General features: G+C 33.3%; 1 protein-coding gene across 7 annotated transcripts in view; it reads right to left on the bottom strand.

Annotated features, from left to right (window-relative positions):
- LOC111505991 (CUGBP Elav-like family member 1) overlaps nucleotides 1–14,424 on the bottom strand; it is a 901,046-nt gene that overhangs the window by 175,771 nt on the left and 710,851 nt on the right. For all 7 annotated transcript variants that reach the window (XR_012467628.1, XM_074183776.1, XM_074183777.1 and 4 more), the window contains one exon: nucleotides 12,426–12,474. Coding sequence is in view for 6 of the 7 variants with exons in the window: in XM_074183776.1 (XP_074039877.1) it covers nucleotides 12,426–12,474 (49 nt within the window). In the remaining variant the exon portion in view is untranslated. The remainder of the gene's footprint in view (nucleotides 1–12,425; nucleotides 12,475–14,424) is intronic.

The following is a 14,424-nucleotide window of genomic DNA, read 5'->3' as shown; positions in this document are numbered from 1 at the left end:
TATCCTTATAGGTCGAAACTGCGGCTAAAAATCAAAATCTTATAATTTCCACAAATACGTATTTAACCTCGGGTAAAAGTGTTAAGCTACTGAGGATTCATATAGACGACAGATTGAACTGCTCATGTCATGTTGACAAACTGGCCAAGAAATTATCAAGTGTAATATTTATGATTCGTAGACTGACGGATTTCGTCGGTATCAGAGCGGTCAAATCTTCGTACTTCGGACTCTTCCAAAGTCACATGGTATATGGCATAGTCTTGTGGGGGGATTCCTGTCATTCCAAAAAATTTCTATATTGCAAAAAGAGTTATACGTCTAATATCTAGTGCCAACTTTAAAGATCATTGTCGTTCAAATTATGTCGCTTCCTACAGCTTTTCTATATGAAACATTGATTGAAATTCATAAAAATAAATCAAAATACATTTTACAATCGCAACAACATGAATATCCTACAAGATCAGGAAATCTGATAAGAACTGAGAGATTCAGACTGAGCACCTCACAAAATAATTCATTGAATTTGAAATTATATGATAAGTTACCATGTCACATAAAACAACTCAGTTTCTACTGTTTCAAGCAAAAACTGAAATAATTTTTTTGAATCACTGTCTTTATTCTACAGATGAATACATGTTATACAACAAAGATAATTCATGTGACTTTGAGAGTGAGTAACAATTGTTCTCATTTTTAACTTTAGTTGGTTGATTGTTCTTAATATTATGTACACTGTTCTGTTATACAAGCATTGTGATAGTTTTTTGTTTATATTTATGACGTTATATTTATAAATTTTCGTGTTTTGACATGCTAAAAATATTTGTTCAAATGTATCACGTAGCCAATAAACTATTCTATTCTATTCTATTCATTAGTTACGAATGAAAGTGGCGAAAAAACATAAAAAGTGTAATTTCTCATTTATGATTCAACAAAAAAAAACGCTATTTCGACCTGCCTCACTCGTGGTTATGTCGTCGAAATTTTGACTTTTTGAACCTTTCTCCAGAAAGAAGAATATTCGCTGATTGTGGCAGCGAAAAAAAAAAAACTGTTGACCAGTATTTTCCAGTATGTTCAAATCGGATAAAAGAGATTGTATGTAACTCACATATTCCACATACTCCCTTACGGGTCGTGCTTTATTCTCTACGCTCGCCACTTTAGTTTTTACATATTGAAACCCATACATACGAATATCTGAAAGGTCTGTAGCACTGTTTGAGAATTGAAAAAAGTACCAAACAAAATGCATTATCTGGTGATACGTTGTATCGAATACTTTGGTCAAGTCTAGCAATATAAGCATTGGTGTGAGTATATTCCTACCAAATAGTGTGTGATTTTATATTCTTGACTCCTAGTGAGACAAACTGATAATTTTTTATCGACCTTTTTTTGGGTAATTGTTGCCTTCCACAATCTGAAAAAATATAAAAATTATAATGGAGAACTTTATACAAGGGCAAACTTTTTAGTTTACCCCGATAAGTTACTGCATAAAAATCAAAGTATTTTTCACAAAGAAAAATCTTTTATTCATCAGTAACTTGTCGTATTTAACAATTAAGGAATAATACTTATCTTTTACGTTTCGGAGTCCAAAATCTGCCTCCGTCTTCAGAAATGGATAAAAATTCGACAGATGTCAAAACTTCTTTGACAAGAAGTAAATAAATAAGCTCTCAAAAAAGGAATAACTGCGTATATATTCGAATTTTTATCCATTTCTGAAGACGGAGGCAGATTTTGGCCTCCAAAACGTAAAAGATAAGTATTATTTCCTAATAATTTTTTCGATAGGCAAAATTGTTAAATACGACAAGTTACTGATAAATAGAAGATTTTTCTTCGTGAAAAATACTTTGATTTTTACGCAGTAACTTATCGGGGTAAACTAAAAAGTTTGCCCTTCTACACTTGTATAAAGTTCTCCATTATAATTTTCATATTTTTTCAGATTGTGGAAGGTAACAATTACCCAAAAAAAAGGTCGATAAAAAACTGATTTTTTCCTCTACAAAAAATGACTTTCGTTGAATAAACTGATAATCTTATTGAATACGTTTGCCTCTTGTATGACACTTTTGCTATGTAATTAGAATGGCATCCGATCTATGAACGAACTCTGACCTGTTACCAGCTACAATTATGATTCAGAATTGGAAAAAAAAACATGAAAAACATTTTTGAAAAGTGAACGTATCACTACTCCTGCTGAAAAACATCGTTAGTTTACCTCCTCACATGAAACATATAGTCTAGGATTTCGCTGCACAATCACTACGTCCATAGCGTAGTTAACCGAACTCAGATTTTTACATACATTTGTGAATAGGAGAATACATTTACGACAGGGTGCCAGTCAAAATGTAACCGCAAATATTTATAATTAAAAAAACCGAGTGTGCTTCGAACCACACGAATGAAGTAAAACTTCTTTAGCTCCATCTATATGTATGTATGTACTTAGAATGTCTATATCGGGAAACCAAATAAAGTATAAGAAATCTGAAAAAAAATGCATGATAATTGAGTAAATATGAAAAAAACTAAATGGAACTAACGAAGAATTATCTTCAAAATCGGTTTTTCATTGCCGAACATAACTGAAAAATTTCAGATAAATTTCCAGCTAGGTCAGATGTACCACAAGGATCGAATCTAGGCCCACTTCTGTTCATAATTTTCATCAATGATTTACCGTCAGCTCTGAAATATATAGATTGTCTTCTTTTAGCTGATGATTTTGAACTCTTCAAATCAGTCTAAACAGTCCGAGACTGCACATATCAGCAAAAGGATATTACCAACATTTCAGATTGGAGTTTGAAGAATGAATGTAAGAGTTTTATTGTATTGTCGCAACTCAGTACTTGCTTTGCTCATCACGAGAGGATTTATCGCTGTTTCAACCAAACCTCTTTCATCCAAATAATGAAAGAACTCATTTAAAACTGAATGAAATACTTATTTTGATGACAACGAAATAATTACGCTGAGGGTAGTTAATGAAATAGTTGAGTAAGATACAAAGAAGCACCAAAAAACTTGCATTATACTTTTACACAGCAGGAACGATGAAAAGGAAATGTGCTGCATTTTCAAAATGCTCTCGAACCGTTCCTGATGAGTGATCAATGAATACTGAATGAATTTCTCAATACTTTCTGTTGATCTTGACTTCCCTCAATATTTATAAAGATTCATATGCTGCGGTTGCAGCATTGAAGTTGGGGTTGAAACATCTTTCAATTCATGTATTTGCTTGAATGAATTTGAATTATTCCACGACTATTTTCCATCCTTCCAAAAGTGACGAAGGGTTTCGTAGAGAGATTGACCCGGCTCTTACTCCATGAAGTATTTTAGTAACTTGATTTTTTCAAATAAAAATATTACCGGCCACTTTTTGACTGGCAATCTGTTATAAATGTATTTTCCTATCCATAAATGTATGTAAAAATTTGAGTTTGATCAACTACCCTTTGAATGTAGTGATTTTGCGGCGGAATCCTGTACTAATATTTCTAACAGCCCTGCATTCAAGTCACCAACGATTGTTTGCAGTTTTAATCCATCCTGAACAAATGCCTACTAATTGAATATAGAAAACAGTTCAATAATATGCGATGGGCTATAAATTTCCTCAATGAGGCGCACGTATCGTCGGATTAATCAAAATGAATGTTACGAATAATAATCCTTCTTGCGTACGAATGTGTGAATCATGCATCCCAATAACATAAATTTAGGGACTATTTCGATAATGGCGAAATTTACATATCCAATTCAGAAGTTTTGCTGTTCCATCTCTACGTGACAAATTTTATGGAATTCAACTCGGTCTGTGCCCATTTGTTCCGAACAAAGTTGGTCCACCTGAATAGGAAGAAATTTGTCAGTTATCTTGACCCAATGGATTGAGGATATTTTCACATTTTGCTCCAACTATTCGAATTTATGCAATTTGGAACAAGTGAATCTGTGGTTATGACAAACCACTCTCAAATCCATCCTTGCTTTGGCTTAACAACTACAGTTCTTTCAAAAACTAAACCTGACGATTTTATCCCCACAAACTTTATTTGTAGTGTTTAGTTTTTGAAATTACTATGGATCTTCATCAAGTAAAGGCCGAATCAATCAGAAAACTTCAGTTTTGATTTGTCATGATTATGTATACGATATTACAGCAGTACATTTATTCTTGGCAGAAAATTCCGCAGTGAATAGGGACTTGGACGAAGTAGATTTTTGATATTTCAAATGAATCAAAGGGTTGAATATTATATATATATATATATATATATATATATATATATATATATATATATATATATATATATATAAATATATATAAATATGTAAATATATATGTAAATATATATATATATATATATATATATATATATATATATATATCAAAAATGTAGTAAATAGTGGACAGACCTAGAATTCCCAAATGTGCGGTTGGCTTCTGTTGTTGACTCCGTGCGTATGTGTTGTTGTTTCCTGCTTTCGGCAAACAAGTGTTGCCCATCTTTACACTTGGCTGCACCACACTGAAAAGACCAAACAATAGCCAGAAACACGTGTCCGCGGTTTGCCCCCCTTTTTGGAGTGTTAAGTCCACTATTTGTTACATTTTTGATCAAACTCTGCTTTACTTTGCCAAGCTTTCGCTTCTAATGTGAAGCTTCTTCAGGGCCTATAATTTCATGGTTGTGAATATTATCGCCGTTGAATAACATTACAAATCATACTTACAGTGAAAATGAGCGAAAAACAATAAATTGAATATTGAATTGACGAGAAAGTTGTACATGTATAGAATTTTTTTGTGGGTTTGACAGATGTCATACCTTCACATAAATGTCATTTTTCAATGGGTATGATGATTTCATAATTTTTGACTCTAAAGAAAGAGTTGATACAATTTTCATTATTATTATGTTTTTGATGTAGTTCCAGTAAGTTACTGTATATACTGCTGAGATTATCAATGTCAGTTTTCTTATTCATACAATAAGAAGACTTATTATTTTCAACCATTTCAAGAAAAAGGCGTTTGTAAATATTTTTTTCTGTATGTAAAACTTTGATATTGGAGTAATTTGAATTATGTCCTGTTTCTATAGAGTGTTGATATTTTGTTCATCAAAATATGCCAAAAAAATATTAAAACTATGAAGAATTTTAATACTAAATTGAAAGATAAAACGGATACTACAAACGTATTAGTTAATTTTCCTTCCGTATAAATTGTTTCTCTAATGACTGTGTTTTCTTTCGTAACTAACGGCCGTATTAACTTCAATATACAGTAGTATATTATAATATAATACAATAGTATTATAAGGTTTTGTCAAATATCATATACCATAAGAATACCATAAAAACACTAAATGAATAAATAAAAAATAAACAAATAAGGAAATGAGATGTGAACAATTTCAATATAAATATCACTGTCTATGTAGATTGTAAATTCAAAATATTAGTTGGTGTTGAAGTCAAATGATAAGAATTCGTCGATACTATAAAAAGCGTTTTCCACGCAGATATTCTTTATATACCCGTTATCTCACAATATATTTCCACCGATAGATTTTGAAGGTCAGTCTTGTTTTTGTACTTCATTCTTTCTTTACAGAGAATCATTATCCCATCCCTTTCGAAGTTACATCTAGCGTAAAACGAACAAACGTCATAATTTTTTATTGCAAAACTTTCGACCTCTTGTCTTGTTAGGTGATTGTTCATCTAAACAAACTATGTCGTATTGTGTCCGGAAAGTATGAAATAAATTCGATATTTCCAAAATCAAAGGTCGTTTTACAAAAACCTGAAACACGTCGACTTTTAATTTTAATATTCTACATTTCACAACAAAATTTCATTATACAGGGTGATCCATATTAATGTGATGAAGACATCGGTAATTATTTTAAATGCAACACCCTGTATTTGGTGTTAGTGTATAATCCGTAACGGGCTGATTCCGAAATGGTATGATACTTGGGGTCTGAAGAACAGAATTTGAAAGATGTCCGCTTAGAAAATAAATTTTACTGATATCCAATAAATGTAGAAATTAATTGATTATTTTTTATTTTCCTGTTATGATTAATTGAACAATGGGAAAGTCATTCAGTAATGAATACGATATTAAAATTAAAAATCAACGTGTTTCAGGTTTTCGTAAAACGACCTTTGGTTTTGGAAATTTATTCCATACTTTGCTGACACACTGTATTTGTGACTGAATCGTCGTCCACCGTTTTATAATATTAATGCCAGAAGACTTTACTCACTCAATGATAACAATCATCACTCAAGTTTACTTTTTATATCATTTCGTCTATAACTAGTACGGTTGAATATTTCAAATGGAGAGGACTTGTCCTGTAAACTCAACTACACCGAACATATAAACACTAAAACAGTTTTGATTTCGAAGTTAGATCAATATCATTGGAAATATGTGTTTATTTCATCATTGCCACTGTTGACGCCCTTGAATATTAAGAAAGCATTTTTCATAAATAACGACAAACCAATTAAGCTCGACATTTTAACTTATTCAACCTGATAAAGTGAAGAAAACCTGAAACTATTTGGCGTATCTAAAAAACTAAATGTTGTCATGTAATTTGAAATTCTGCTATTCACAGAAGTGATTTATCCTAGCAATTTAATTTAATTCTCTCAACAATCCGTATGCGGCGCCAACTTTTGGTTCAGCAAGGGAGAAGCTCATTAGGGAGAAAGATCAAGTTCAGCACTTCCCTCCTACGTGAAAACACTGAAAACAATTTGGAACACCGGAAGAAAAATTAACATTTCACTGGAGAAGTAAACTGCGTGCTTTTGAGTTGGAAGCCTTTGTTTGATATTCAATTGTTGGTGATGAATTATATTAAAAAATATGAAAAATACATTTATTTCACCTTCCAAGTCATCTGAAAATGATTTATTATTTCAAAAAGTTTGAATTGCCAAGATTCTCAGGATATCTTGAAGATCACGATACACCATATGGAAAACAAACGATGATTATTCAAATAACATATCTTGAAGATCACGATTTCATCTTCTTTGAAACACCTTCATCAATACGTATGTACTCCAAACATTCAATCTGAAAGGGTTGGTTTCGTCAATTCAAAGAGTAGAGCCAATAATATTGGTGTACTACAAGGATCGATCCTGGGACCAATTTTTTTCATATTGAACTCTAACGATCTGGATAAATTCTTGAAAAGCGTTCATGTAACAATGTATGTAGACGACACGTCATTGATAATTTCACAAAAGAAAGAATTCAATATGCAAAAAGATACAGAAAAAGCTCTAGAACTGATTCAGGACTAGTGCAATACAAATTTTCTGAATTTAAACGCTCATAAAACTCAAATGATACGATTTCATAACTATCAAAGAAAATGCAATCGTCTCAGAATCAAGATGAGTGTTGATGTATCCATTGACAGTACAGATGAAACCAATTTTCTTATACTCTTTGTTGATGAAAATGTAAGCTACAAAGGTCACTGTACATACTCAATGAAAAGATTTGATTTTGTATGTTTCATGTTAAGAAATATCAAACATATACTGGAAATACTTCAGTATCAGTATCGGCTTACTCCATTACATATACAGTGCATTCCATTTAAACGAGCCACCCTGAATAACTTTTGGTACAATGATTTGCAGAAAAAATAAAAAAAAACCCCAACAATAGTATACAGGAGGACACATTTTGACACATTCACATTCAATCTAACTTTCCCTATCGCACTCCCAGAGCATGTCACCATTTTTTCTATGGATCAATTGTTTTGCATTATCAGATTTTCCATGATGAACAGATTTCAACGATATAGAATACATCATAGTTTAGAAGCTAAAAATTATTTCAGTTGCACACGATCCACCCTGAATGAACTTCTGTACAATATGTTACCTAGGTTTCATAGGTGCTTTCATGAAGTATACTTCAAAAAAGTCTTAATTTTGGCTAAGTTTGAATCCGATATTCTCTTCATTTTGTATTCATCTCATTCTAAAATAACGATTACCTACTAGGTGAAGTTACAATTGGTATTTCTGTTTTTGTGAATTTTTGAGAAGCAATGGACTAGTTCATCAATTGAACTAAGGTAATTTCGATAGACGTATTGAGTTTTGTGAAATTATCACTGAACGGATCAACTTGCATCAGAATTTCTTGTATCAAATTTGTGTTTCGGATGAATGTACGTTTATTTTGAATGGGGAGGTGAGTCAGCAATATTGTCGATATTGGAGTGATAAGAATCTCCATTTATACTGTCAAGTTCATACCCAACGACCTCAAGAAGTGAATGTTTGGACAGGAATTTTAGGTGACCACATCATAGGACCTTTTTTTATCAACGATAAATTGACTGGTGATAAATATTTGGATATGTTGGGGAATCGAATAATACCGTGCGTCAGTAGGGCAATTGAGGAGGATATAAATTTATTCGAAAACGCAGGATCGTGCAACTCCTTATAATGCAGCTCCAGTGCGACAATTTTTGGAGGATCATTTTCCTGGTCGTTGGATTGGCATAATGGCCACCAAGGTCTCCCGAGCTCAGTTCTGTAGATTTCTTTCAAAGGGGTCATTCGAAGTCTAAGGTGTATGAGATAGAATCAACAACATTAGAAGATTTGAGAGAGAATGTGAATGTCATGAGGCATAGCAGAGAAATAACTCCCGAGATTCTCAACCATGTGAGAGCGGCAATAGAAGCCCATTTGTACCAATGTATGGGAGTTGGCGAAAACGTTTTCAAATATTCACTTCTCATTTTTTCTTCTCATTGTCCAGTCATCAGATTTTAATACAAGAATTAATAAAAAATCTCTTTTTCTGATTTATTGCTTCCATATTTGTTTCTAAAACGAATGTTTCGAAATGTGGCCTCCTGTATAATTGTTGATTTGTTTTTTTATTATTCCTGCAAAGCATCGTTTCAAAAGTTATTCAAGGGGGCTCGTTTTCAACTAAAATTTTTGGATCCCCCGAAGCTTCAGGCCACATGTTCTATACTTTTTTGAAATCTGCTCATCATGGAGCATCTGATAATGCGAAACAATATAGTTTGATCCATTTATAAAAATTGGAGACATGCTCTGGTGGTGCGATAGGGGAAGTAACATCAAATGTGAATATGTCAAAATGTGTCTCCTTGTATACTATTTTTGAAGTGTTTTTTAATTTTTCCTAAAAGTCATTTTACCAAAAATTATTCAGGGTGACTCATTTCAGATGGAATGCACTGTATATAAAAAATTATTGAAAGGAGAGACCCTGTTAGATTTATTCATATAGGTAAAATTGTTTTTTCAGGGAGATTTGAATCATAAGAAGATACATTTGAGAAATCTTTGAACTGGAATTTTAATGATATATTGAAATGTGATTACAGATATATTTTTCCTTTCTTGTTCTTACTTTTATTTATTGCAAAAGAAGAATACAATTAAAACATGAAGTATAACGGCATTGCTCGAATTTCGAAATCCTTCAAGTATTACTAGTGAAATACAATATAAGTACAAAATGAAAAAAGAAGTACAACAAACAATTATTGATTTTTGTAACCGACAAAAAAAGAGACCCACATCATTTTTTTCTTAACTTCCTTAGTTTTGATGCACTACAAAAAAAGTTCAATGAAACTTTCCATTTTGTCATTTGACGAATAAGAACCAACCTTCAAGAAGCTGACAAAATGATTAAGGCATTCGCGGCCGAGGTTTACAGTGTCACTATTTTCCGGGTTTGAAGGCCGTGGATTTTTGGTTTTCCTTCCTGACGTTTAGCTATCGCGATTGACTAGCTGAAGAGGTTTATACATCCTGAGTTGATATCTCCGATATCGGAGATTACTTCCTTTGTAGCGAACATTCGTCTGAAAACGTGAGTTTATTGATTGAAACATTTACCTATCAATAAGTCGAAGAGTATTGAATGTCTGAGAACAATTGCTGATAATTAGTCAATCTATCCATTTTCGATCTTATTTTCAGCGAAACATTTTTGTCCTCGAGAAAAAATGGCATCCACTCCCAGGATAAAAGCAACCCTCGGTACAGGGTCAACTTTGAAGTAGAGGTTGAGGAAAATTATTTCTTAATTTTTCTGCATATCAGTGTTGTTTGCTCAAATTATACAATATTGTCGTATTTTACCTTTAATGATTGGACTATTGGATTATTGATTATTAAGCATTGCTTTCTTTGTGAATATCGAGATAAAAATATTACTAAACAAAAATGATGAAGAAGATTCAACGAGAATTGAATGAATTATATAGTAGTGAAGTTACATTCCATATTATTTTTCTTGGAAAACATTGAAATTATTACAAATTCAGCAGTTTTCTTTTCAATGAATTAAAACGAACTCTCCTCATCACAAATAAAACTTATCGTGACTCCAAAGGCATATAAACAAAAGGGAAAATTCTCTGAAAGTTTGGAAAAGCTACAAAAGGAAATAATGCCAAAAGCTTTTGTTCTCAGCTACCTCTCCGTCAGTCTATGAAATCGGAGTCTAATTAACCGTAGAAGAGTATTAATTTCTTTACTTTCCGTCTTTATTTTCCGTCCTATCTTTTGTGAATGACGTTTGACACTGCGTAGGCCATACTTCATTGAACTGCGATATACGGTTTGTCCCATACATAATCTAGTACATAAAAGAAAACTATCGTTTTGTCAAATTCAACTTGTGTCCTGCACAGGAATTTTTGTTCAATCGTGTTCAATCGGAATAATTCTGACATGGAAAGCATACCCGTAACTTCTCTTCCTTGCGGTCAGTAACTACTCCTACTATTTTTTTCACTGGCATGGATCATTCGTTATTGAGAAATTAAATGTTGAACGTTGTATTTAAAAAAAAAACAAAAAATTCGCAGTCGCTCATTTTATTGAGAAAATCAACAAAAGTTATATCAATGGCAATACAATCCACGAATAAAGTGTTCAAAATGACCTTTATCTAGTTCCATACCATAATACAGCCTACTTTCGAAAGTGTTCCTTACATTATTGAAGATGCCCGGAGTCAGAAATGGGCATTCCCGAACAATTCCGGTCGCAGGTCATCTAGATGTGTAGAATATTTTTAATCAGTAGTAAACGTTTTGAAATGGACGACACTGTTAGTTTTTTTGCATTGGTAGTTTTTGTTGAATCTAGTTGTCGCAGAACAAAAAGTAGATAGTTGGCCACTGTCACTTCTTCACGGATTGTTATTCAGTCATTTTTATTCACTGTGTTCCAACATGGTTTATTCTACTGAAGAGAGAATAGAAATTGTTGCAACCTATCACCGAAATAATGAATGTGCTGAAGTTGCTGCAAGAATTCATAGTACGAATCATCCAGACCACAACATGTACACTTGCTCACAAAATTAACTTCTTCTATCAAAATCGTCTTCCAGGAGTTCCTGAGTAGGTATCATTTTATAGGGATGCATTTTATTTTCTTTTAATTTGTTTATTATCGACGTATGTCTAACATTGAATGTAGTGAATGTATGTCTTCTCGATGTATGTGGGTTTTCCTCAAACTCAAGCAACACATCTAATTTGATTTCATAACTCACTGCATTGGCAGCTGCTTTTTTAATCTGCTCCACATGACCTAGCTTGCGAAATTTCTTTTCTATTCTGCTTATTGTTTTTTGAGATATGGGCGGTAACCAATCATTTGTTAACGAACTTCAAACTTGAATTGAAATACTGACAACTAATATTGCAACGTACAAAACAAGTTAACAAGGCGTTTTGAACTAAAGTTGCCACAAAAATTATTAACAGTTTTTTGAAGGATACCATCTAAAAAGAACATTGCTATGGTTTTTGCTCACTTTCTTATTATCAATACCTCAACAAGAAATGAGTTTTGAGTATATTGCAATAAGTTTTGAGTGTATTTTACCATATGATTTTAATATATTTTATCTCAATTGTTGCAATGAACTTGAAAGCGATAACATTTTTGAATAGAGGAGAAAGATACCTTTCAAACAATATACTAGATGCCTATACTTCCCATTTAAAACATTGGGGGTAGTACTTATCATTTGACGGGGGTTGAAGGTAGGGGTAGCATTTTTCCGTTGAAGTATGTCAAATTATAATTCAAATTCAACGTGTTTTGGGATTTTGTTAAAATATGTACCGTAACCGAAATAATAAATTTAATCCATTTGGATTTACACACTAGATCATTTTCTGAACAAAATAACCATTCTCAAACTGAATAATGCAGTCACGTTTGGAAAAATCACGTACACCCAATATAAATCATCAACCACTATAATCACCACTATAATAATGAACAGAGTTCATACTCACCGTTTCTGTTCTCGCTATCAGCCGGTTTCATCTGAATGGGATGATGCATCTGAAATAGACGGTAAGTGAATTAGAGAGATTGCTCAGGGACACAAGGTGCAACAGAATGGTGCATTTTGCTACCACGCCACGTAATGATTGCCCACAAATTTATCTGAATTAATGATATTTGAAGGGCGTAACGAGAGGGCGTTTTGCCATACATTACTCTTTTGGATGGCTGATGTAGTGCAGTGAACTAGATTTTTCTCAGCGAGTAGTTTTAAAGTTGATAGGCAGAGATAGTGAATTGCTTTTAAAGTATTATGTTGTAGAACGTATTCAAGACATTCTCTGAAATAGAAAACTAGTTACAAATGGGGGTGATCAATGCACTTTTTTTTAAACTTCCAGGACAATTGGGAAAACTATTATGAGTTTTCCTCCAAACCCCGAAGTCAAATGATCATTTACAAAGCATTACATTCATGAAATTTTATATAGAATCAATTACTGAAGAATAATTGAGATATTTCAAAGTTAATTTTCTGAATTTTCATGAAATGAACGACTCCTATGAAGTGGCTGATTTTCTGACAAGAACAATATATGCCAATTGAAAATATCATCTCAAGCTCGTTTATAAATCAGTTCTTGGATATGAAATAAATAACTATATGCCTGTGACACTCAATTTTGATTTGGCAAAAGTACTTACTCAGAAAAATTCATAATATCGAATGGAATAATTTTCACAAAAAAGTATAGGACAGACCAGAGCCACTTGCTAAAGACTTTTGTTTTTGATTTTTTATTTTACTGTGCAAAGTTATGAAAGATTATGGTGAATGCACTGCATAGTTTGGCTATAAGATACAATATCATATGAGTAATTTTTTGTTGGTATCTTTTTGGCAACACTGTTTATGACATATCACGCGTGAATCGTGTCTTGTGTCATTGTCAAACTTGTTCAGTTTGGTCTATAATGCAACCATGAATCGACTTACGAATGAACAACGATTGCAAATTATTGAATTTTATTATCAAAATTCATGCTGGGTGAAGAAAATGCATCGTGCACTTCTTTCAATTTATGGGCAGTTTCGTCGGCCTACTGAGGGAGCTATTCGGAAGCTTGTGACTAAATTTCGAACCCACATTACATTATTGGACAGTAAACCACCAACACGCATACGTAGAGTGAGAATCGAAGAAAATATTGCGGCTGTATCCTCCAGTGCTCGTGAGGATCGTGAAATGTCGATTCGCCGCCGTTCTCCACTATGTGGAAAATTTTACGAAAGGATTCGGGTGTAAAACCTTATAAGATACAGCTGGTGCAAGAATTGAAGCCACACGACCTCCCACAACGTCTAACATTTGATGAATGAGCGCTGGCAAAGTTGGAGGAAGATCCACATTTTCATTGAAAAATTGTGTTTAGCGACGACGCTCATTTCTGGTTGAATGGATACGTTGACAAGCAAAATTGCCGCATCTGGAGTGAAGAACCGCCACAAGCATTGCAAGAGGTACCGATTCATCCCGAAAAAGTTACTGTTTGGTGTGGATTATGGGTCGAATGATTGACGACTTTTTGTTGCCCAAAATGGAAGAATTGGACACGGTTGACATGTGGTTCCAACAAAGATGCCACATGCCACACGACATACGAAACAATGGCCCAATCAAGAGCCGCCTTCGGTGAACAGTTTATCTCACGTTAGGGGTCCGTTAATTGGCCGCCTAGATCGTGTGATTTAACCCCATTAGATTATTTCTTGTGAGGTCATGTTAAGGCTCATGTCTACAGGTATAAACCAGCAACGGCTGACGCAGTGGAAGCCAATATTGAAGTATTATACGTGAAATACCGGTCGATATGTTAAAGAGAATGTGCCAAAATTGGACCTTGCGATGGACAGTCTAATGCGGAGCCGCAGACAAGATTGACATGAAATCGTCTTCAAACATTGAATTATATTGATCGTTCTATCGATTCCAATGAAGATTTCAT

The sequence above is a fragment of the Leptinotarsa decemlineata genome, unplaced genomic scaffold (genome assembly GCF_025532065.1).
Source record: "Leptinotarsa decemlineata unplaced genomic scaffold, Ldec_3_MD MMD2_tig00026345_RagTag_RagTag, whole genome shotgun sequence".
Taxonomy (NCBI): domain Eukaryota; kingdom Metazoa; phylum Arthropoda; class Insecta; order Coleoptera; family Chrysomelidae; genus Leptinotarsa; species Leptinotarsa decemlineata.
This window is presented reverse-complemented; position numbering and strand designations above follow the sequence as displayed.